At 42.8% G+C, this 25816-nt stretch overlaps 1 protein-coding gene across 4 annotated transcripts in view; it reads right to left on the bottom strand.

Annotated features, from left to right (window-relative positions):
• The window catches only part of LOC120064413 (RNA-binding motif, single-stranded-interacting protein 1-like), a 66282-nt gene that overhangs the window by 3618 nt on the left and 36848 nt on the right, over positions 1-25816 (bottom strand). For all 4 annotated transcript variants that reach the window (XM_039014977.1, XM_039014978.1, XM_039014979.1 and 1 more), the window contains exons 5-13: positions 15128-15285; positions 13721-13800; positions 13004-13119; positions 12662-12711; positions 12493-12580; positions 11689-11739; positions 10347-10457; positions 9971-10048; positions 9705-9783 (exon numbers count right to left, since the gene is read on the bottom strand). In XM_039014977.1, coding sequence (XP_038870905.1) covers positions 9712-9783; positions 9971-10048; positions 10347-10457; positions 11689-11739; positions 12493-12580; positions 12662-12711; positions 13004-13119; positions 13721-13800; positions 15128-15285 — 804 coding nt within the window. In that variant the 3' untranslated portion in view covers positions 9705-9711. The remainder of the gene's footprint in view (positions 1-9704; positions 9784-9970; positions 10049-10346; positions 10458-11688; positions 11740-12492; positions 12581-12661; positions 12712-13003; positions 13120-13720; positions 13801-15127; positions 15286-25816) is intronic.

Genomic DNA, 25816 nt, shown 5'->3' with positions numbered 1-25816 from the left:
GTATGGTTTGTAAACCAAAGACTAAGGTAATATCCAGGAGCCACGACCAAGATTTATACCAGGACACTGGTCCCAAGGTCCAGACACAGACCTAGTGAGCTAAATCCATGACAAGTTAAAGACCGAATTTATGTTGTCTTTAGTGGTCTCAAGACCACTAGATCTGAGAGTCCATGGGCCCTTTCATCAATTATAAGAGACTCAAGTAGAGTAAACTCGAGTACAGTACGGTACAGTAGAGTAGGGTACAGTATAGTAGAGTAGTGACGTGCGGTCAGGGTTGGGAGGGTAGGCAGTGCCTACCTTGTGAAAACGAATTAAAAAACAACTGTCATGAAAAATGAATACATATAAATATTATCAATAATAATTTTGTTCTCTTCATGTTTTTTCTTCACGATAAAATGGATTTCTGAACTAGTACCTCCCAAATTTGCGGTGATCTACTACAAAATGTGCAAGGTGGCCAGAGGAAAAGCAGCCTTGCCTTGTGCCTTTCTCCCGCCCTTCAAACTCCAAACTCAATGCAAGGCATTGACATGACGTGCGTGTTTCTACCTTATACTCCCAGCTAACGGACACCGAAAAGCAGGCAGAGCGCTTTGCTGCCTTCCATGTGTCAATATCTCCCATTCATTTTCATTGCACTCAAATAATAAATGTGCATACGTACTGGAGTGAAAAATGTAATGGGATAGGCTGGAGGATAGGCTGGAGGATAGGCAGGAGGATAGGCAGGAGGATAGGCAGGAGGATGGGCAGGAGGATACGCAGGAGGATAGGCTGGAGGATAGGCAGGAGGATGGGCAGGAGGATGGGCAGGAGGATAGGCAGGAGGATAGGCAGGAGGATAGGCAGGAGGATAGGAAGAGCTCGCTCCTGCCTATGGACGTCACATGTCATCTGCCGCCTTTTGGCGGTTACGTTTGTTTTACTGCTAGCTAAAGTAAGCTGATCAGGATGGCTAACATATTGCCTCTGAAACAGTTTTCTAGCAAAACAGGGTGTGATAAGGGAGGGAAGAACAACACCTGGGTTTAGAAACCTACATCAAAGGAAGGGACAGAAACTAACACGATTATTTCAATCTGAGTGGTATCAAGGCCCGGAAAGACTGGCTCTGTGGCTGCGCTACTAGCAGTGGACTCCGCTTCCCCCGCTTGCTGTTCTCCACCAGTGACAGCGTGTGGACAAGAGCCGGATACTGTGACTAGAACAACTTGTCTACAGCACTCAAGAAGCACGAGAAATCTGTGTCTCATATCCAAAGCCAGATAGCTTTTAAGACATTTGGCAGCTCACGGATAGATCTGGCAATGAACAACAGAGATTGAACATCAGCATGCACAATGCAAAGCTGAAGGAGATTTTGAAAGATCTAGCTAATTAATGTTACATGCTGCCGAGTTGGCATTTTGTGGTAATGATGAGAATGCCAGCTCATCAAACAGGACCAGGGGCAACTATGTGGAAATATTACATGCCTTAACCCTTTGCTGGGAAAAAATGGACCGTTAGCAACCCATTTTTTTTATTTAACTAGGCAAGTCAGTTAAGAACAAATGTGTATTTACAATGACGGCCTACTCCGGCCAAATTCTAAACCAGACGACGTTGGGCCAATTGTGCTCCGCCCTATGGGACTCCCAATCACAGCCGGTTGTGATACAGCCTGGAATCAAACCAAGGTCTGTAGTGACACCTCTAGCACTGAGATGCAGTGCCTTAGACCGCTGCACCACTCAGGAGCCACAGTTTTTTTTTTTGCTCATGGCCTATGATGGAATTTTCAATGAAACTGACGCGCTTTTCCATGTTCTGCAGAACAAAGTGATGGATATGGGTTTCTGCCGTACCCTCAGCGACACAATGAAAGCACTGGAACGCCAGCGACAAGACTTTGATCGTTTCTATGAGAAATTCAAACAGAAATGCAATGAACTGTGTCTGGCAAAAAGCGAAACTCATAGTAAACTGCCAATCAGAGTAGAGAGGGGGCGAATCTACTACAACACACTGGACAATATCAATGTTCAGATGTGAGCCAGGTTTGACCACTTTGGTGAACTTAATTTTGTTAGATTTAAGGCTGATTTTGTTGGATTGTACAGTTAACAAATGGTAGACAAATCACCTGGACAAAGGCGACAAAGTTACTGCAACTGGTCCTCACTATACCAGCCACAAAAGTAATTTTCTGCGCTGAAACGGATAAAGACATACAGTGGAAACCGGACCGACCCAGGACGACTCTCAACCCTTGCCATCATCTCCATTTAGACTTCTAAAACTGATGGCCAACAGGGAAGAGTTTTACAGCTCAGTCACTGATGTCTTTACCCGGAAGGATAGACGGAATGACTGTTTAAAAAAAAAAACGTAAGTGCAAGTGTTTATTTACAGTAACCCCCTCTACTATTATTACTATTATGTCTATTGTGCCAGTAAAGTGCATTCAGAAAGTATTCACACCCCTTGACTTTTTCCACATTATGTTGTGTTACAGCCTGAATTTAAAATTGATTCAATTGAGATTTTGTGTCACTGGCCTACACACAATACCCCGTGATGCCAAATTAGAATTATGTTTTTAGAAATTGTTACAATTGTTAAATTGTTAAATTATTAAAAATGAAAAGCTGAAATGTCTTGAGAAAATAATTATTCAACCCATTTGTTATGGCAAGCCTAAATAAGTTCAGGAGTAAACATGTATTTGCTTAACAAGTCACATAATAAATTGCATGGACTCTGTTTGCAATAATAGTGTTTAACATGCTTTTTGAATGACTACCTCGTCTCTGTACCCCACGCATACACTTATCTGTAAGTTCCCTTAGTTGAGCAGTGAATTTTAAACACAAATTCACCCACAAGACCAGGGAGGTTTTCCAATGCCTCACAAAGGACGGCACCTATTGGTAAATGGGTACAAATAAAAAAGCAGACATTGAATATCCCTTTGAGCATGGAGAAGTTATTAATTCAACTTTGGACGGTGTAACAATACCCCCAGTCACTACAAAGATACAGGCGTCCTTCCTACTCAGTTGCCGGAGTAGAAGGAAACCGCTCAGGGATTTCACAATGAGGCCAATGGTGACTTTAAAACAGTTAAAGAGTTTAATGGCTGTGATAGGAGAAAACTGAGGATGCATCAACAACATTTTAGTTACTCCACAATACTAACCTAAATGACGGAGTGAATAGAAGGAAGCCTGTACAGAAAAAAAATATTCCAAAACATGCATCTTGTTTGCAATAAGGCAATAAAGTAAAACTACAAAAAATGTGTCAAAGCAATTGACATTGTGTCCTAAATACAAAGCGTAATGTTTGGGGCAAATCCAACACAACATATCACTGAGTACCACTCTTCATATTTTCAAGCATGGTGGTGGCTGCATCATGTTATCGGTATGCTTGTCAACAGCAATGACTAGGGCTTTTTTTAGGATAAAAGGAAACGGAATAGAGCTAAGCACAGGCAAAATACTAGAGGAAAACCTGGTTTAGTCTGCTTTCCACCAGACACTGGGAGACAAATTCACCTTTCAGCAGGACAATAACCTAAAACACAAGGCCAAATATACACTGGATTTACTTACCAAGACGACATTGAATGTTCCCAAGTGGACTACAGTAGTTACAGTTGACTTAAATCAGCTTGAAAATCTATTGCAAGACTTGAAAATGGCTGTCTGGCAAAGATCAACAACCAACTTGACACAGCTTAAAGAATTTTAAAAATAATAATGTCAGAAGTTTACATACACTAAGTTGACTGTGCAGTTAAACAGCTTGGAAAATTCTCGAAAATTATGTCATGGCTTTAGAAGCTTCTGATTGACATCATTTGAGTCAATTGGAGGTGTACCTGTGGATGTATTTCAAGGCCTACCTTCAAACTCAGTGCCTCTTTGCTTGACATCATGGGAAAATCCAAACAAATTAGCCAAGACCTCAGAAAAAAATGGTGGTTCATCCTTGGGAGCAATTTCCAACGCCTGAAGGTACCACGTTCACCTGTACAAACAATAGTACGCAAGTATAAACACCATGGGACCACGCAGCCGTCATACCGCTCAGGAAGGAGACGAGTTCTGTCTTCTAGAGATGAACTCACTTTGGTGAGAAAAGTACAAATCAATCCCAGAACAGCAAATGACCTTGTGAAGATGCTGGAAGAAACAGGTACAAAAGTATCTATATCCACAGTAAAACAAGTCCTATATCGGCATAACCTGAAAGGCCGCTCAGCAAGGAAGAAGCCACTGCTCCAAAACCGCCATAAAAAAGCCAGACTATGGTTTACAACTGCACATGAGGGCAAAGATTGTGGTTTTTGGAGAAATGTCCTCTGGTCTGAAGAAACAAAAATAGAACTGTTTGGCCATAATGACCTTTTTTGGAGGAAAAAGGGGGAGGCTTGCAAGCCGAAGAACACCATCCCAACCGTGAAGCACGGGGGTGGCAGCATCATGTTGTGGGGGTGCTTTGCTGGAGGAGGGACTGGTGCACTTCACAAAATAGAAGGCATCATGAGGGAGGAAAATTATGTGGATATATTGAAGCAACATCTCAAGACATCAGCGAGAAAGTTAAAGCTTGGTCGCAAATGGGTTTCCAAATGGACAATGACCCCAAGCATATTTCCAAAGTTGTGGAAAAATGGCTTACGGACAACAAAGTCAAGGTATTGGAGTGGCCATCACAAAGCCCTGACCTCAATCCCATTGAAAATTTGTGGGCAGAACTGAAAAAGTGTATGCGAGCAAGGAGGCCTACAAACCTGCTCTGTCAGAAGGAATGGGCCAAAATTCACCAAACTTTTTGTGGGAAGCTTGTGGAAGGCTTCCCGAGACATTTTACCCAAGTTAAACAATTTAAAGGCAACGCTATCAAATACTAATTCAGTGTATGTAAACTTCTGACCCACTGGGAATGTGATGAAAGAAATAAAAGGTGAAATAAATCATTCTCTCTACTATTATTCTGACATTTCACATTCTTAAAATAAAGTGCTGATCCTAACTGACCTAAGACTGGGAATTTTTACTAGGATTAAATGTCAGGAATTGTAAAAAAAAAATAAAAAAAAAACTGAGTTTAAATGTATTTGGCTAAGGTGTATATAAACGTCTGACTTCAACTGTAAATTATATATTTCTGTATTTCATTGTCAATAAATTTGCAAAAATGTCTAAAAACATGTTTTCACTTTGTCATTATGGGGTATTGTGTGTAGATGGGTGAGTGAAGAAAATCTATTTAATTCCAGAAATGTCATGGCATGGGGCCCACACTGATTTTGTTCTAATATTTGATAGCATAAGAACACGACATAAGCCATGGCAAAATGTGTAGAATTGCAGGAAAGAAGCTTTAAAACTGTGAATTACAATGTTTTATTAGCATCCTGCACTTTCACTTTTTGTATTCTTTTGAGCATGGATTAAATTAATTGTACTAGTATTTGCATCTTGGCCTCCATGGGTTATTCATTTTCATGGTTTTGAGTATGAGTACTTTTTAAAACTCTATAAATGTGTAGAATTGCAGGAAATTAGCTTTAATGTAACTGCCCAGTGAAAATCTCACTTTTAAAAGTTTATATTGTGTTAACTCATAACAATGTTGTTGACTTGTCCAATACTTGTATTTGAGGCCAAAGCATAAATTGTAGAAAGAAAAAAAAACACTTCAAAAACCCCACCTCAAACTTTAAAAATTGCTTGCTATTTCCTCAGAGTATGATCTGATACTCCTCAGAAGGATGAGCTGGCCAATCAGCAGTCTGGAGGAGGATGAGCTGGCCAATCAGCAATGTACTTGCGTTAATATTTTTAATGACTGGTATATGTATGGGATCAATATCATGCCAAATGTATTCACAAATGTAAATCACCAATTCACAAAATGTCACTTTCCACAAATGTAAAACACTTTCCACAAATGTAAATCACCAATCCACCAATGTAAATCACCTTCCACAAATTGAAATCACCAATTTACAAATGTAAATCACTTTCCACAAATGTAAATCTCTATCCACAAACATACACCTATTGATTTGTATTTGTACATCGATATATTGCATTATATATTTTTTTATAACTGCAGATATGCAGGTCATTTCCAAGAGCCTTAAGTAAAATGACTGCCATAAAGACAAAAAGTTATCACGCGAAGAAAGCGATTTGTAGTCGTAGAAAAAAAGTTGATCGTAAAAGTTGATCCCATTGATGCTGTTGACCCGGATCACCGGTTGCTGCGGAAAAGAAGGAGGTCAAAGAGGGTGAGTGTAACCGGTGTGAAATGGCTAGCTAGTTGACCGTGCACGCTAATAGCGTTTCCCTCGGTGACGTCACTCGCTCTGAGAACTTGAAGTAGTTGTGGAGTGACTGGTAACGATGCTTCGAGGAGTGTCGATGTTGTCGATGAGTGCAGAGGGTCCCTATTTCAAGCCCATGTTGGTGCGAGGAGAGGGACAGAAGCAATTCTGTTACCAAGTCTGATCCCATATCCTACACCTCCCTTCTACCTGCTTCTCCTGGGGAAACGGTTAGAGGCCTCAGGAATACTTATGTCTCCTTAATGCTCATCGTCTGTGCAACATGAGACAGCGGATGGATTATAATCACTTACTTACAATGTATGACATATCCTTCACATTTAGTGGCGCTATCACACTGGCCAGCTAATTCAACTATTTGGGTGATGCACGGGTTGAGTAATGTAGGGCTAGGGTTTCAATTATTTACGTTGGACATACTATGGTTACACATGGTTAACATATTATGGTTACCATACTATAATTTCTGCAGCCTTGAAAGGCAGGCATGGCCGAACTAAATGCTGCCAGCGATTTATATAAATCGCTTTCTATGGGTACAAACCTTTTTTCTATTAATATAAATCGCTTTCTAAGAGTGAGAAATTTCTTTCTAGCGTGAGAACTTTTTTATACACGTGATAACTTTTTTTCTACGACTACAAATCGGTATACAAATCTTTTTTTCTATGCGTGAGAACTTTGTCTTTTTCTTGTTGTCAAATCACTGGCAAAAATCAGGTTACCTATGAGCTTCCAAATATGGAGTTGCAGGTTTTCCATATCTGTCATGTTTGCTCATATCTTTCCTATGCGCAAATCTTTATGACAGTCATTTTACTTAAAGCCCTTAGAAATTACCTGCATATCTGCAGTTATAAAACAATTCTAATGCAATATATCGATTTACAAATACAAATCAAAAGGTGTTCGTTTGTGGATAGCGATTTACATTTGTGGAAAGTGATTTACATTTGTGGATTGGTGATTTACATTTGTAAATACATTTGGCATGATATTGATCCCATATATATGCCAACACCACTCTGTTGTTGGCGTAATTTATGCCTATTAGTGTTGCATGGTATACCGAAACCGTGGGACTTTTTCAATACTAGAACATGAAAAACGGTCCGTTACTAGAATTGTTGTTACTTTCGGTACTTCTGTCAGTGTCTCACGGATTAAGTCTATCTATCAGCGCAGCCGATGTTCCCCTTATACCGCACCTTACCTGGTCCACTTACAGTGCAGTCCACATAACACGTTGGAGCGATGAAACAACGGAGCTCCATTTATTTTCAATGGAGGGAAGTGAAGTGGGCGGGGGATCGTTAGGCGTGGGCTCTCTAGTCTAACTTTCATCGCTAGCTTAAAGCTGAAGCTAACATCAATTCACTACCCTAGTAACTTACTTTGTTTGTGATAATATGCAAACCATAACGCAAAATATGTTGATTTTAAAGCTGATTGCCACCAAAACTTTAATCAGTCTCTCTCTCACCTCTCCCAAAGATGATCTATTGCCTCATCGAACCGACGGACCTCCCATCCTCTTGCCTTGTGTATGATGTCATTAGTGGTTAAAGAAACAGTGCACACTTTAATAAAATAAATAATTATAATTTTTAAAAACCTACTACTTCTATGCCAATGTTATTGATAAGTACAATACAATAAATCCCACATGGAAGGGAAACAGATTGTTTTTAATCTGTAGCCCCATGCAAACAGGCTCAATAACTCAACGCATGCACACACTCCTATTGAATATGCATTCATTTGTATTGTAAACAGGCCTAAGCTACATCTTGATTTACCCAGTTTATCAATAGAGGTTTACCATTCAAATAAACGATTACCATTATGTTGTTGTGTAGTTAGATTGGTAAAAACAAAGTCAAATTGACTGTATCATTGTATAATTGATGCATTAATACGTACATGGATGTCTCTGAAAAATGTTGATGTAAGAAATTCCATATGTCATGACGTTGAACTCAAAAGATGTATTGTATTGTGATGGTATCGAGTATCGTGATACTTAACCTGGTATCGGTATCAAAGTCAAAATTCTGGTATCGTGACAACACTAGGCATTTTAACAAACGTAATTACACTTTTCTGTAAGGAAAACTAGTTATAGGTCATACTTGATATTATAGGTAGTACTTGATAGAAATCTGGAAACACTGAGTAGTTACTTTAAAATTCCTCTATGAGGGTCCCCCCTATCCCTACACTAACTTTGCCACCACTGCTGAAAAAAATCCTAGGGGAACACTGTACGGTACAGTATAGCACATTAGAGAAGTCTATGTCTTGGCCAAATAGATATCAATGTTTGGGCTCTTGGAGAGTTGGAGCCCCCTGCTGACTATGCCTCTCAACACTCTATACTTTTTCCTGAAGTGTGCACTTGTCCACTACCCATATGGTAGTCCTCAGCTCAGTTGGTAGGGAATGGCACATGCAACTATACATGGAGATAACCTCAATGGCGCTGCCCGTGCTGTCACATAAATGGCACAGATACAAAGATGAGACCTCTATATATCTCTATAGTGTCAATTGTTTTGGTTGTGACCATTTTGGTTTGGCTGACTTTGGACTTTAAAGAATCCCCATAGGTAACATATGGCTGGCTATCTTTCATTTGGACAGATGTAAATCCCAGCAAACCAAAACCATACTTGATATATTAGATATTCGGTAGTGACAATTCTTAAAAATACATGCAGATTTACCAACTTGCTCACACATTTTCTCCATAATCTTTGCAGACAGACTACTCATCATGTGGCCATGATGTGCAATCCCATCACTTGTTGATATTTGTAGGGGTGTGGCTTAAGGCACATTCATTCCACAGTATTTGAATGTGTGTGTTTTGGTAGTGACATTAAAAGGTGGGACATATATGTTTAAAAATAAACAAAACGACTAATTAGATCAGCATCTTTCAATGTAATAATAGAACAACTCAATAGGTTCTATTCAAATAATAGTGTGAAAAATATAAGAAAATCATAAATTACTTTATAGTCAGGGTTTGGGACAGCCACCTCTTAATATAAATAGTGGTATAAACAATGACTTGGTACTACATTCATTGAAAAAAATATGTTTGTTATTGCCTTGGATTGAATTAGAACATATCATGAACATATCATCATATCATCATAAATAAATGTCTTAAGTTTGAAGACTTAACTGTTTAAAAAAAATAGATTTTTGAGGGGTGGAACTGCAATTTGCACCACTTATGTAGAATTCTGACCAGAGGACTATGTGCACTAGGGCACTATATATAGCGAATAAGGTGCCATTTGAATCGCACCCCATTCACAATATAAGACACCGACTGTACCTCCGTGTTACTTGGTTTGTTGGTAGGTGTAAGGAGAATGATCACCGGATGACTCCATCTGTTGTTGCTGACTGTTGTCCTGGAAGGAAAATTAAGACTGGATAAAGCTCAGCAGCAGTTTATCATCTATAAATACATCAATAGTTATCTATGTGAATGACCTCTTTTACCTAGTGTCTTAACACCCAAGTAGTACGTAGAGCTAAAATCTTATAGCTAAAATCTTATACCTCAGGTACTTTATAAATAGTAAGTTAATCACAAACCTCCACTGGAACATTTGCCGTCTGCATGTGTGCATACTGGGGAATATAGGCTCCTTGCATAGAGTTTGCAGCCATATACTGCAAAGAAGGAAAGAACAGTGTAACTATAAATACATCTAAAATTCTACTTCAAGACGATAAAAAATACAGATCCCAACATCAAATGTACTTCTGGGGCCGTATCTATCAAGTGTCCGAGAATAGGAGCACTGGTCTAGGATCAGGTCCATGTATTCTTATTCCTGATCTATTAGCCCAAACTGATCCTAAATCAGCACTCCTACTCTGAGATACATACGGTATGGCCCTTGCTCTAATTATGTAACACATGAACCCAGTGTTGACCTATTTGACCCCTTGACCATTCCCCTCTTACCGTTCCTGTGCTGCCCATGGAGAGGTGACTCATCTGCTGAGTGAGAGGGCTCATCATGGATGTAGGCTGTAGTGACATAGTATGGTCCATAGAGGGCGATATCACCGCTCCCTGGGACAGAGAGTGTGAGGATGAGAGCAGAGCAGCAGAGGGTAGCAGAGGCATACAGACATCCATAGATCCTATATTTATTTGTACTTATAACAAGTAAATGCAATACAAACCCACGGTTACTACCCAAAATATCTAAATGATAGAAACAGGAGTAAGAGAAAGGGGAAGAGAGAAAGAAGGACAGATTGACTGTGTCCTAAATGGCACCCCATTTCCTATGTAGTGCACTACTTTTGACGAGCCCGAAGGGAACCTGGTCAAAAGTAGTACACTATAAAGGGAACAGGGTGCCATTTGGGATCCTGTTCAGTCTATTGGCACTAGTCAGGGCAGACAGGTGGAGGCTGGAGAGGGTTGCAGTAATACCTAGATGAAATCCCTTTCCTTCATGAATCATTTATCGTTCCACCAGGGCTTGCCCTGTGTTGGGTTTCAGACCAAGAGGGAGATCAACTGAGCTCAGTGTGTCGGACTTCATATCCTGTATCCACATTACAAGGTAGCTGGTCATACTGGCTTTAGAAGTCACTGGATGCATCGCAAATGGCAACTTATTCCATGTACAGTGGACTACATTTGACCAGGGCCCATATTCCTCTGGTCAAAAGTAGGGCACTTTATAAGGAATTGGGTGCCAAATGGAACACAGACACTGACAATCCTGGCTGATTAACACTGAAAAGGCTAGAGGCACATGGGGAGGAGTATTTGTAAAAACATCCATTGGGAACCGCTATTTCCTTGTAAAAATGAAAAATACTTTATTACAGAGCAATACTTACTCAGCTCCCAACCATCTGTTAGGAAATACAAATGGAATCAGTCATCAAACACAAGTTGTTTGAAGTGTTTCCAACTTGTCGTGTGGTGAGCAACACCAAGGGAGCCAGGCATCCTGGTGCTAGTATTTTTGTCAACACTGTAGTGCCAGTAAATCCCAGAGAGCCCAGTCACACACTGTACTGTATGTGTGGCATCATCACCCCCCATGTCCCTTTTCACATCCCTGTTTCTCCTCTTTTCGAAACAACACAAAGAGAAGGGAACAGCTGATTTATGCATCTGACCAGAGTAAGAAAGAACAGAAGAGATAAGATGGAAAGGAAAAAAGGAGAGGAGAAACATGACATTCCAAAGTGAGGGAGGAAAGAAAAGGACTGGAGATGATGTGAGGAAAGAGGCAGTAGAGTAAAGGATGGCGAGAGAAAGGTAGTATATTTGGTCTTACTGGGTGCTGCATGATGTAGGGCTGGTGAGTAACCCAGGAGGGATTCTGTACCTGGAACATCACACATACACTCTGTAAATATACTAGCACAGGGCAGGCACTGGGAGAGAGCTATTTCAGGAGCTCACACGCCTCTGTGTTTGGCTCAGCACTACAGGACTGCGTCCCAAATGGCACCCTATTCCCTATGTGGCGCACTAAGTTTGACCAGAGCCCTGAGTCAAAAATAGTGCACTATATAGAGCACAGGGTGCCATTTGGGACGCAGACCTCTATACTAGGCAGTGTCAGAGAAAGGCCCGGAAAATTGTCTAAAGACCCCAGCCACCCAAGCCATAGACCTTTCTCTCTGCTACAGCACGGCAAGCAGTGCCGGAGCGTCAAGTATGGGACCAAAAGGCTCCTGAACAGCTTCTACCCCCAAGCCATAAGACTGCTCAACAGTTAATCAAATGGCTACCTGGACTATTTGCACGGGCCCCCTTGCGCGCACACACACACACACACACACACACACACACACACACACACACACACACACACACACACACACACACACACACACACACACACACACACACACACACACACACACACACACACAGCTCTGAGAAAGGCCATAGTGACCTCACATCCCGAACCACAATCCTCCAAGGAGAACACTCCCAAGATAAGTGTCATAAAAGGTTCATAAATACCTGGTCAGTTACAGAAAATGTGTATTATGGGTGTATATAATAGTAACGCTATTCAAAGTCATGCAAACCCATCTATCCATTGAAATTGAATGAGGTAGATGCCAACCTGGTACGTGGAGAGAGGTGAGATATATGGAGACATGGACGTTTGAGCGATCATCCTGTTTCCGATGCTGTACGGCGACACATAAAATCTGTAGAAGGAAATTCAACTGTTTATAAAGTCCTACAAGATAATAGGAACACTATGAATTTGTTGCAGTGGCTCTTCTTACCCATTTTGCATAGCAGCTGTGGTGGGGTCGTATGTGAGGGTCATTCCAGCCTGGGGACATACAAAATAACAAGAGCTAAAATGAGACGAGCTAACCTAATGAGAGGAGCTAACCCATACCCTGAGGCAACCTACACACACAACCACATCTCCCCTTGACACCTGTGGACTAACTACTGTATTTACACTTCATAAATCTGTCCGTTTTTGGTATAAGATTTAACCTTCACGCATGTTCATTAAAACTGGAGCCAGAATGCCCGCGATAGATGTGCTCCTCCATGTACAGTAATTCACACTCCATCCAAAATGCACGCTGAAAGGAAAGGGCAGCAGCACTCACCAGTCTAGCATCGCCGTCTCTAGCCCACGCGCGGCTGTTTTGCACAAATTTATTCTGGCTTTGCCTCTTTTTCTGCCCGCCGTCAGCAAACTTGCACAGCAAGGGCTCCGGTGGCGCTGGAGAGCGAGCGAGAAAGAGAGAGAGAAAGGGAACAAAGGGAGAGAGAGAGGGGCTTCACAAACGCTACCATAGTATGCACGGTGCTGTCTGCATTGCTTACTGTACTGTCAATCAGGCGGCCAGCTCTTGCTGAGCTTGGGAGTGGGCTTTAAGACGCCTGGCTGGGAAACACAGACATCACATTTGGCAGCTGTGGCCCTGTAATCCCCGTCCTCTCCTAAAGGCAGCAGGGCCAGAGGACACTATTTGAGTCAAATAATCCAATTAAATAGCTTAGAGTGGGAAAGAAGGCAGGCAGCTCTCTGGCCACACAAGGCAGCTCTGCACTCTGCCTCTTAGTGCTGGGTCTATGGGGGCCTTATAATGTTGGGTCTATGGGGCCCTATGGGGGCCATCACCACACACATACCCAGTATTATCAGTTGCTTGACCCCTCGCTGCCTGACCACTCAATGTATTGGTTCTCACCCCAATGAACCAACAGGCAATCCATCATTTACTGTAATTTGAAGCTATTTAATGAAAGAGCGAACCCTTGAGTGCAGTGCTGCTGCTCAAAGAGCGAAAATAACCGATTTGTAGAAATCGGTCTCTTACCAGGAACTCCAGGTGGTGTCTTAATAAACTTCCCGTTGAAGTGAGCGATAACTGCATCACATTTATCTGTCGACTCCATCCTGAAATATGCAGGTTAAATGAAGTTAAATCAAATCCATGATAAATACTGCAGAATCACATGGTGGCTTCCTAGAGTGCTTTATGTTTAAGAGTGAATACAAATGCAGGCTTTCCCTAAAATTTAGTTTATTTTAAAGCTCAATATACTGGACTTTTATCTTGGTTGGCAGGTCTCAGAGTGCACTTGAGGTTAATATATATTCATATATTTGATATAGTAAAGATATATTTGGTCTGGATCTGGGGGAACATGCATGTAGGCAGGGCCTTGACAACACGGCCTCTCATAGACAGACATTCCTATGATCCATAAATAGTGTTGCTAATTTGTGAATCAAACCCTTTTAGATAAGTCTTGTGTCCTGTTATGCGAGCTTGAAAGAAGGAGGCACCCATTTACACTATAATTACGCCCTTTTCAACAGAATGCATTCTCTCTCTCTCTCTCTCTCTCTCTCTCTCTCTCTCTCTCTCTCTCTCTCTCTCTCTCTCTCTCTCTCTCTCTCTCTCTCTCTCTCTCTCTCTCTCTCTCTCTCTCTCTCTCTCTCTCTCTCTCTCTCTCTCTCTCTCTCTCTCTCTCTCTCTCTCTCTCTCTCTCTCTCTCTCTCTCTCTCTCTCTCTCTCTCTCTCTCTCTCTCTCTCTCTCTCTCTCTCTCTCTCTCTCTCTCTCTCTCTCTCTCTCTCTCTCTCTCTCTCTCTCTCTCTCTCTCTCTCTCTCTCTCTCTCTCTCTCTCTCTCTCTCTCTCTCTCTCTCTCTCTCTCTCTCTCTCTCTCTCTGAGCCCTTGCATTAAACCTTTGTCGTCCCCTAGGATCAACAGCTAACCGCACTGTGTTCACTCAATCTCTCTTGTGAAAAACTGAATTAAAATAAGTGGAAATACAATAACACTTTATTGCAAACGAATGTGCTGCCGCTATAATCAACCCAATGGTCACACACTGGTTGAATCAACGTGTTTCCACGTCATTTCAATGAAATTACATCAAACCAACGTAGAATATAAATTGAATTGACGTCTATGCCCAGTGGGAAGCCATGTATTGTTGGGACTTTTGATGTTGTGATATAAATGTTAAGCCTGATCTCAGATCTGTTTGTGCACTTGTAAACTCCATTGCTGGCCTTGCCAAGCCCAACATACATTTGCATGACAATGAGTTGGCATAATAGCACAAACTCACGCTATCAATTTCTGTAATGTGGATAAAAAAAGTTATTCAGGAATGTTGGGTTGTGACTCCTGTTAATTTTACAACTACAGTATGTGGTCATTTAGAATAGAATAGAATAAGTTAGTTTTGAGCACAGTATGCCAGAGGCTGACCTTGCAAAGCCCACTCCTCTACTGGCTCCATTGGAGTCCCTCAGTATCCGGGTAGAGATGACTTGGCCAAATGGTTTCAGCATGTTTTCCAGCTCCTGCTCGTCCATCGACAGCGGCAGGTTGGAGATATACAGGTTGGTGGGGTCTTGTTCTTGTTGCTGCACGGTGATAAAAGACAGGAAACATTAAAGGTGTTAATGACCACCATGACCACCATGACACACCTGGAAAAACACCAACATCTCAACATTCCAACTCAATCTCTTTATTGGCATTCATTTCAGTTTCAGGCACGGCAGGTATTGGATTCTGTTTCAACGTAGTTTATCCAGAGATCACCAGAACTGCTTACACAGTCATATCCCATGAATAATTCCTTCTCCCTGTCTGAGTCCCAAATTGCACCCTATTGCTTTTAGCACACTACTTTTGACCAGGGCCCACAGGGCTCAAAAAGTAGTGCGCTGTAGAGGAAATAGGTAGCTGCTTTTAGCAACGCTGGTGTATTTACACTAGCCTTGCACGCTATTGTGGGAAGCCAGAAGTTATTATTATTATTATTCATAAATAGACGTTCCATTTCTCTCTGCTTACCTCAATCCTGTACGTGTGCCATACTGTATGTGCACAAACAAGGAATAACTTGTGGGTGACTTATTTTTGACATGGTAAGCAGAGAGGAAGTGGGTCTACAACAGACCCACATTTAGAAAGTCTGTTTAATAATACTTTCCTTTAGAGCAGTGGTCACCAACCTTTTCTGAGTCAAGATCACTTTCTGACTCAAAGTGCATGCCGAGATCTACAGCTCAGATTTTATTTTTTTAAACATGACTTTTTAAAAAACGTATTAAGCCTATGCAACATTAACCAATTAAAAACAGTTCTGTAGCAATGAGGGTTGTTCAGTAATTTATAGGCCCAATACATTATCACTGCATATTGGCTATGCTTGAATTTCCCTGCCAATGTTGTTGTTCTCAGACCATTTTGAAATTATATATATTTTTTAAATGTGGTATATAATCACACTGGTAATTGATCATTTGTTGGATTACTTGTGAGGCATAGCTGACTGAGCATAGTGATTCGATTTTTTTTTACTGGACTGATAGCCTGCATCTGAAGGTCAGTCTGAGGGGAGGGAGGGAGCAGCGGCGAGGCTGTCTCTCATCTGACTCACCGTCCCTCCGCTCTCCCTCCCTCCGCTGAGAAACGGGGACACAGTCTTCCAGGTGATGGTGAAACTCAAGTCGAACAGCATAATCTTTGCATCATGCACCAATTCATGTTGTTACTCTTATGACCAGAAAAAGTAAAATATGCCTCAATATTAAAAGACACAAACCGCTAATAATAACAATGCAAGCTTATCAGAACACTCTGCTGTACTTATTAATTGCAGCTGCAGTGCTGGTTATAGCGTAAATGGAAGTAGGGAGAAGGCATTTTATGGCTTATAAAAATGTTGAACAAAGTTTGGGCAGTGCTGAAAAACAATTTAAACGTGCACTTACTCATAAAAACAGCAGCTCTTTTCTGTATTAGTTGTCTCTCTGTAGTCGTGGTTTTACAAGTTTGGAAGTCTTACAGCATCAACTCCGTTGTGCGTTCAACGTTTCTTTTTACAGTCTATGGCTCGAGGAAACTGTGCAGACACGGTGATCTGAGCTATCTGATTGGCCAGCGGCAGGCCTTATATAGTTGCACGTGATTTGCTCTCTGGGCCTGCCTTGTAGGTGGAGTTCTACCTTCAGACATATGAAATGGTTCAAAATGGGAACACTTTTGCCTTATCTATGGCTGCTGAATCAAGTGCACATACCTCCGACAGCGCGAAAGGCTTTATCGTTGAGTTCTTTACAGAAATGTTTGGTGTTCGATGAGGAATGTCTTGGAGATTGCATTGGTGACCACTCCTTGAGATAGTTTTTCTTAAATTCCCCCTGTTTTAAGGACCAACAGTCCAACCCACTGGCACAGTAAGTTGAAATTGAATTTGATTTAACTTCTGGCTTCCCGTGGACTGTTCCGTTTTTTTTTTTGCAACGCTGGTGTATTTACTGGTGTATCTAAAAGAAGCTAGGGAATAGGGTGCCATTTTGAATACACCCTCTGAGATCCATCTGACTACCGTGATTGGGTTAACCCTGGCCATGATGTCTTTCTCCCGCTTTGCTGTCTTTGTCTGCGTGTGTTTTTAGCTAATAAAGGGTCACCATGAATAGTGATGAGTAGTGATTTGCATGCACCCCACGGCTGGATGAGACCCACATCAGCTGATTTCTTCCTGTATTTCAATAGCATCAGCAGAAACATAAGACACAGTTACGGGTACCCGGGGAGCAGCCGCTCACCATTAATATTCATCAGCGTCCTGCTGTATTCAGAGCCAGCCTGACACTAAAGTAATACGCTGACAGAAAAAACAACGTCCAACTATTAGGAAAAATGAATTGGCCCCACACAGAAAAGAACAGCAGAGCATAGCCGCACCCAGGACATGTGTTGAATCAGAGGGGTTGGTGAGGAGGTAAGGGTGAGATCGATGGCTAGGCGAAGGGAGGAGTGTGTTTAAGCACTCAGCAGCACCAGGGCTCAGAGTGTGTGTGTGTGTGTGTGCTGCTCTAATAACTCTAAAGAGCTCTCTGGAATGGAAAGAGGGGTCAGCAACACTCCTCCCTGTTCACCACACAAACACACCTTTGTTTTACTATCCTTGTGGGGACCCCCCAAAAATGTCCCATTCAAAATCCTAATTTCCCTAACCCTTAACCCTAAACCTAACCTTAAGCCTAAAACCCTAACCCTAATCCTAAAACTAAACCTAACCCTAAACATAACCCCTAACCCTAATTCTAACACTAAACCTAACCCCTAAGCCTAAAGAAAAACCCTTTTCCTTGTGGGGACCCGGCGAAATGTCCCCACTTGTCCGAATTTTCCTTGTTTTGCTATTCTTGTGAGGACTTCTGGTACCCACAAGGATAATCAAAACCAAACAACACACACACACACTAGTTATATTCAAGCGCAAAAAGACTGCCTTATCTAAATGGTAATGGTGAAGCGTTCATCCAATTAAATGGGCTTTAGAGATGTAATATCGAATAGGCCACGTAGATCCATTCAGATAGCAGGCTGCCTACATTATGTGTTAAAACATAGGAAGTAGGGAATAGTCAACACGCAACCTGTATTCCACAGGGAATTTGACTAGTAATATAGTCAATGGATCAAAGGAAGGGGTTGAGTGTCGGATAATTTCCACATGGTTTACCCGTGAGTCATCCCGAATAGGAGTTCTCTTAGTATAAGCCCCGGCTAACTCCTAACTCCGTCATCATCTGAGAGAAATTAGAGAGAAGAAAGCCTTCCTGTGCGTGTGGAGCGGCTCTTTAAATGCAGGGACCAAAATTTGGCAGCGAGATAAGACATCTGTTTGTGCAGCAGTGAATGGGGTCAACAGCAAAACAGTCAGTCATTAGTAGTCATGTGACCGAGGCGTGCTCACCGAGGGCCAGTGGCGGGCTGATGGGAGTGGATGGGGGTGGGGTGGAGGGGAGGGGAGTGTTTGCTTGTCTAGCCTGAGAGGGAGTCCCTCCAAATGGTGTGCTTAGGGCACAGGGTTATTACTACGGTCATCTGTTTCTGTCCAAAATAAGTAGTGAAGTAGATCTTCCTCATCCGTCAACACTAGAGGATGTTTACTAGTCAATCCAAAACAAGTTTATGCACACATTATTAAGGATGTTATTTGTATCATCCAATGCTATTGATATATGATATATGATATACCCTTCTGCAACATGTTAGAATGTCAAATCAAATCAAATTGCATTAGTCACATGCGCCGAATACAACAGGTGTAGATCTTACAGTGAAATGCTTACTTACGAGCCCCTAACCAACAACGCAGTTTAAAAAAAAATATGGATAAGAATAAGAAATAAAAGTAACAAGTAATTCAAGAGCAGCAGTAAAATAACAATAGCGAGACTATATACAGGGCGGTACCGGTATAGAGTCAATGTGCGGGGGCACTGGTTAGTTGAGGTAATATGTACATGTAGGTAGAGTTATTAAAGTGACTATACATAGATGATAACAACAGAGAGTAGCAGCGGTGTAAAAGAGGAGGGGCAGTGATGCAACCAGTCAGGATGCTCTCGATGGTGCAGCTGTAGAACCTTTTGAGGATCTGAGGACCCATGCCAAATCTTTTCAGTCTCCTGAGGGGGAATAGGTTTTGTTATGCCCTGTTCACAATTGTCTTGGTGTGCTTGGACCATGTTAGTTTGTTGGTGATGAGACACCAAGGAACTTGAAGCTCTCAACCTGCTCCACTGCAGCCCCGTAGATGAGAATGGGGGCGTGCTTGGTCCTCTTTTTCCTGTAGTCCACAATCATCTCCTTTGTCTTGATCACGTTGAGGGAGTGGTTGTTGTCCTGGCACCACACGGCCAGGTCTCTGACCTCCCTATAGGCTGTCTCGCCATCGGCAAACTTAATGATGGTGTTGGAGTCGTGCCTGACCATGCAGTCATGAGTGAACAGGGAGTACAGGAGGGGACTGAGCACGCACACCTGAGGGGCCCCTGTGTTGAGGATCAGTGTGGGGGATGTGTTGTCACCTACCCTTACCACCTGGGGGTGGCCCATCAGGAAGTCCAGGATCCAGTTGCAGAGGGAGGTGTTTAGTCCCAGTGTCCTTAGTTTATTGATGATCTTTGAGGGCACTATGGTGTTGAATGCTGAGTTGTAGTCAATTAATAGCATTCTCATTCTTTTGTCCAGGTGGGAAAGGGCAGTGTGGAGTGCAATAGAGATTGCATCATCTGTGGATCTGTTGGGGCGGTATGCAAATTGGAGTGGTTCTAGGGTTTCTGGGATAATGGTGTTGATGTGAGCCATGACCAGCCTTTCAAAGCACTTCATGGCTACAGACGTGAGTGCTACGGGTCGGTAGTCATTTAGGCAGGTTAATTTAGTGTTCTTGGGCACAGGCACTATGGTGGTCTGCTTAAAACATGTTGGTATTACAGACTCAGACAGGTTGAAAATGTCAGTGAAGACACCTGTTTAAAGGTTGTTGTAGGCTTGTGTCACTGGGCAGCTCTCGGCTGTGCTTCCCTTTGTAGTCTGCAATGGTTTGCAAGCCCTGCCACATCCGACGAGTGTCAGAGCCGGTGTAGTACGATTCGATCTTAGTCCTGTATTGACACTTTGCCTGTTTGATGGTTCGTCAGAGGGCATAGCGGGATTTCTTATAAGCTTCCGGGTTAGAGTCCCGCTCTTTGAAAGCAGCAGCTCTAGCCTTTAGCTCAGTGCGGATGTTGCCTTTAATCCATGGCTTCTGGTTGGGGTATGTACATACGGTCACTGTGGGGATGACATCATCGATGCACTTATTGATGAAGCCAATGACTGATGTGGTGTACTCCTCAATGCCATTGGAGGAATCCCGGAACATATTCTAGTCTGTGCTAGCAAAACAGTCCTGTAGCTTAGCATCTGAGTCATCTGAGCACTTTTTTATTGATCTCGTCACTGGTGCTTCCTGCTTTAATTTTTGCTTGTAAGCAGGAATCAGGAGGATAGAATTATGGTCAGATTTGCCAAATGGAGGGCGAGGGAGAGCTTTGTATGCGTCTCTGTGTGTGGAATAAAGGTGGTCCTAAGTTTTTTTTCCCCCTCTGGTTGCTCATTTTAACATACTGATAGAAATTTGGTAAAACGGATTTAAGTTTCCCTGCATTAAAGTCCCCGGCTACTATGAGCGCTACCTCTGGGTGAGCGTTTTCTTGTTTGCTTATGGCGGAAAACAGCTCATTCAATGCTGGTGGTATGTAAACAGCTAAGAAAAATACAGATGAAAACTCTCTCGGTAGATAATTGGTCTACAGCTGATCATGAAACACTCTACCTCAGGCGAGCAATAGCTCGAGACTTCCTTAGATATCGTGCACCAGCTGTTATTTACAAAAATACATAGTCTGTCGCCCCTTGTCTTACCAGAATCCGCTGTTCTAGCCTGCCGGTGCAGCGTATAACCAGCCAGCTGTATGTTAATAGTGTCGTCGTTCAGCCAAGACTCCGTGAACCATAAGATATTACAGTTTTGAATGTCCTGTTGGTAGTTTAATTTGTTGCGTAGGTCATCGATTTTATTCTCCAAAGATTGCACATTTGCTAGCAGAATGGAAGGAAGTGGGGGTTTATTTGATCGCCTATGAATTCTCAGAAGGCAGCCCGCCCTCTGGCCTTTTCCTCCAACCTCCTCTTCACGTAAATCACAGGGATCTGGGCCAGTTCCCGAGAAAGCAGTATATCGTTCGCCAAGTCAGACTCGTTAAAGGAAAAAAAGTGGTGAGTAATCGCAGTCCTGATGTCCAGAAGTTATTTTCGGTCATAAGAGACGGTAGCGGCAACATTATGTACAAAATAAGTAAAAAGATAAGTTACAAACAACGCAAATAAACAAACAAAAAAACACAATCGGTTGGGGACACGTAAAACGTCTGCCTTCTTCTCCGACGCCATGTGAGAATATAAGTATGCATCTAGGAAAAGGAACCAATCTAAGCGTGATTCATCCATGGGAATAACATTAGGAGAACATTTTCAACAGGAAACCCTTATGCTGACTTTCCACCCACCTGCCTTTGAAATAATAATGAGTGAATGCCTTTTGAATGGTGCCCAGGCAGAGAAAAAAACACTTTCAGGAAAAAGGACGTTTGTTTGGAGTGTCCATTAAGTCCAAGCAAGCCCTTGTAATAATGAGAAAACATTTAACTGAAAACATTTAACTGGCTCGGACTTTTTAATGGCCTTTACCTTGAACAATGCCTATATTAAACTTAGGTATGCCCTACAAAACAGCTTTATTTTAATTAAAAGTTAAATGGGTGCACGGAGGGATGTCAAGAAGCCGCAGAGATTCACGGGGGAATATCATTTATAGGATTCTTGTTCAGACTTTTCAGGCCTGATTTCCACAAATTTAACTGTCGGAGTTGCCATGACAACCTCCAATTATTTACTTCCCTTTCTTCTGTCGAAGAATGTAAACTACATTGTTCAAAGTTATTACAGGGCCTGCTGCCCCTTTGAAGATCAACAATGTGAAATCTCTGCCCAATTGACTCCCACCAGAAACTGGCCTCAAAACTGTGGCAGCCTTACTGAGCTCAGTCCACCTGACACATAAGACTTTCAAAGGACATTCTATAACAGGGCAAACTAGCTACACGTACCCTGATCATAGCCCTTTCATTACAGGCAGTCTAGTTAGTCAGGCCTTTTTAAAGTGGCACAAACTGGTGTGACTTCAGGGAGTACTGCTGCACCAAGCTAGATCGGTTACACACAAAATGCAAGGCCCATGAGTCATGCTTCTCAAACTAAGATCCATCTCACCACCTTGTCTTATTCATAGTTTTACGTTACTTTTACCCTTTTTTCCTTCCAAATTTCCACAGCAATGCTTCCAGAAGCTTGAAAGAGAAACGAATGGCTCATTTAATGTATACACTTTACTTCTTCACACTATAAACTGGAAAATATGTTTATGCAAGCACATGATTTTCCAGTAATTACGGAAAAGTCTGTGAGACATGAATATTCGGCACTGTGTCAAAAAGCAGCCCAGCCTTCACCTGTCTTGCCTAAAGCCAAGGCGATCAAACTTGTCTCAGTGCTAGGCTGTACTTGAACCCATTTAAGACTTTCTAAACCTGGAACCCCGTTGACTTACATTTACATCTATCATCTTTGGATGTAGAGAGAGGACACGGGAAAGTATATTTCCCAACAATTTGTGCCTTGGTTGGTTGTGCCTGAAAGTCCGGTTGGCCGGAGCCGGCTTTGGAAAGGCTAGCGTAAATAAGCCCTTTGAGCAGACGAGATGAGCCTTCTTTAGAAAATACACACTGGCTGAGTCTCAAATGGCACCCTATTCCCTATCTTGTGCGCTACACTAAATAGGGAATGGGAATCCATTTTGGGACGCAGCCACTGACTGCCCGATGAGCCTCCTTTAGAAAGGGGACACTGAGTCCTCTCTGCTCCTACTGAGGCTTAGACACACGTCCCCAGAGAGGATTCCTTCTTCAGCACGTCACCCTGTTGTCATCGCAGCGTATCATCAGCCTGTCCTCTCCACCTCACGGTTCGGCGCCACTCACTCCTGGAGCCCCTCCAAAGCGGGTGAGCACTCAGCTGGCAGGATGACATTAGGCATACACACACACACACATTACATGACCAAAAGAATGTGGACACCTGCTCGTCAAACATCTCATTCCAAAATCACGGGCATTAATATGGAGTTGGTCCCCCCCCCCCTTTGCTGCTATAACAGCCTCCACTCTCATGGGAAGGCTTTCCACTAGATGTTGGAACATTGCTGCGGGGACTTGCTTCCATTCAGCCACAAGAGCCTAAGTGAGGTCGGGCACTGATGTTGGGCATTTAGGCGTGACTCGCAGTCGGCTCGCAATTCATCCCAAAAGGTGTTCGATGGGGTTGAGGTCTGTGATCTGTGCAGGCTAGTTCTTACACACCGATCTCGACAAACCATTTCTGTATGGACCTCGCTTTGTGCACGGGGGCATTGTCATGCTGAAACAGGAAAGGGCCTTCCCCAAACTGTTGCCACAAAGTTGGAAGCGCAGAATCGTCTAGAATGTCATTGTATGCTGTAGCGTTAAGATTTATTTTCACTGGAACTAAGGGGCCTAGCCCCAACCATTAAAAACAGCCCAAGACAGTTATTCCTTCTCCACAAAACTTTACAGTTGGCACTATGCATTTGGAAAGGTAGCGTTCTACTGGCATCCGGTAAACCCAGATTTGTCCTTCGGACTGGCAGATGGTGAAGCGTGATTCATCACTCTAGAGTCCAATGGTGACAAGCTTTACACCACTCCAGCCGACGCTTGGCATTGCGCATGGTGATCTTAGGCTTATGTGCGGCTCCTCGGCCATTGAACAAACAGTTATTGTTCTGACATTGCTCCAATTGGTAGTTTGGAACTCGGTAGTGAGTGTTGCAACTGAGGACAGACGAGTTTTATGCACTACATGCACTCAACAGTCCCGTTCTGTGAGCTTGTATGGCCTATCACTTAGCGGCTAAGACATTGTTGCTTCTAGACGTTTCCATTTCACAATAACAGCACTTACAGTTGACTGGGGCAGCTGTAGCAGGGCAGAAATTTGACGAACTGACTTGTTGGAAAGGTGGCATCCTATGACGGTGCCACGTTGAAAGTCACTGAACAGTAAGGCAATTCTACTGCCAATGTTTGTCTATGGAGGTTGCATGGCTGTGTCCTTGATTTTTAGCCTCTTGTCAGCAACGGTGTGGAATTGTCAGTAGAGCCCCGAGACAGAATTGTGTCGAGGCACAGATCTGGGGAAGGGTATCAAAACATTTCTGCAGCATTGAAGGTCCCCAAGAATACAGTGGCCTCCATCATTCTTAAATGGAAGAAGTTTGGAACCACCAAGACTCTTTCTAAAGCTGGCCGCCCGGCCAAACTGAGAAATCAGGGGAGAAGGGCCTTGGTCAGGGAGGTGAGTTCCTCTGTGGAGATGGGAGAACCTTCCAGAAGGTCAACCATCTCTGCAGCACTTCACCAATCAGGCCTTTATGGTAGAGTGGCCAGACGGAAGCCACTCCTCAGTAAAAGGCACATGATAGCCTGCTTGGAGTTTGCCAAAAGGCACCTAAAGGACTCTCAGACAAGGAGAAACAAGATTCTCTGGTCTGAGAAAACGTCTGGAGGAAAGCTGGCACCATCCCTACGGTGAAGCATGGTGGTGGCAGCATCATGCTGTGGGGATGTTTTTCAGTGGCAGGGCAGTCCCTGCCACTGAAAAACATCCCCGGTCAGGATCGAGGGAAAAATGAACGGAGCAAAGTACAGAGAGATCCTTGATGAAAACTTGTTCCAGAGTGCTCAGCGCCTCAGACTGGGACGAAGTTTGACCTTCCAACAGGACAACGACCCCAAGCACACAGCCAAGACAACGCAGGAGTGGCTTCGGGACAAGTCTCAGAATGTCCTTGAGTGGCTCAGCCGGAGCCTGGACTTGAACCCGATCTAACATCCCTGGAGAGACCTGAAAATAGCTGTGCAGCAACGCTCCCCATCCAACCTGACAGAGCTTGAGAGGATCTACAGAGAAGAATGGGAGAAACTCCCCAAATACAGGTGTGTCAAGCTTGTAGCGTCATACCCAAGAAGACTCAAGGTTGTAATCGCCACCAAAGGTGCTTCAACAAAGTACTGAGTAAATGGTCTGAATACTTATGTAAATGTCATATTTCCGTTGTTTTTTGTGTGTGTGCAGAAATATATAAAAACAGTTTTTGCTTCATCATTATGGGGTATTGTGTGTAGATTGATGAGAAAAAAATGACATGTAATTCATTTTAGAATAAGGTTGTAACAAAACAAAATGTGTAAAAGGTGAAGGGGTCTGAATACTTTCTGAATACACTGTATAGTGTATATGCAAGTACACACGAACGTAAGAGCACACACACACGCGCATGAACAAACAAACACACGCACACACACATACACATACTGCCTATGTGTTAATGTTAGTGCACAGTAACCACAGAGTCACAGGGGGGGGCTGCAAACCAACTCGAGAGGTACACATGCACCCCTG

Source organism: Salvelinus namaycush, chromosome 19 (assembly GCF_016432855.1).
Source record: "Salvelinus namaycush isolate Seneca chromosome 19, SaNama_1.0, whole genome shotgun sequence".
In the NCBI taxonomy this organism is placed as follows: domain Eukaryota; kingdom Metazoa; phylum Chordata; class Actinopteri; order Salmoniformes; family Salmonidae; genus Salvelinus; species Salvelinus namaycush.
This window is presented reverse-complemented; position numbering and strand designations above follow the sequence as displayed.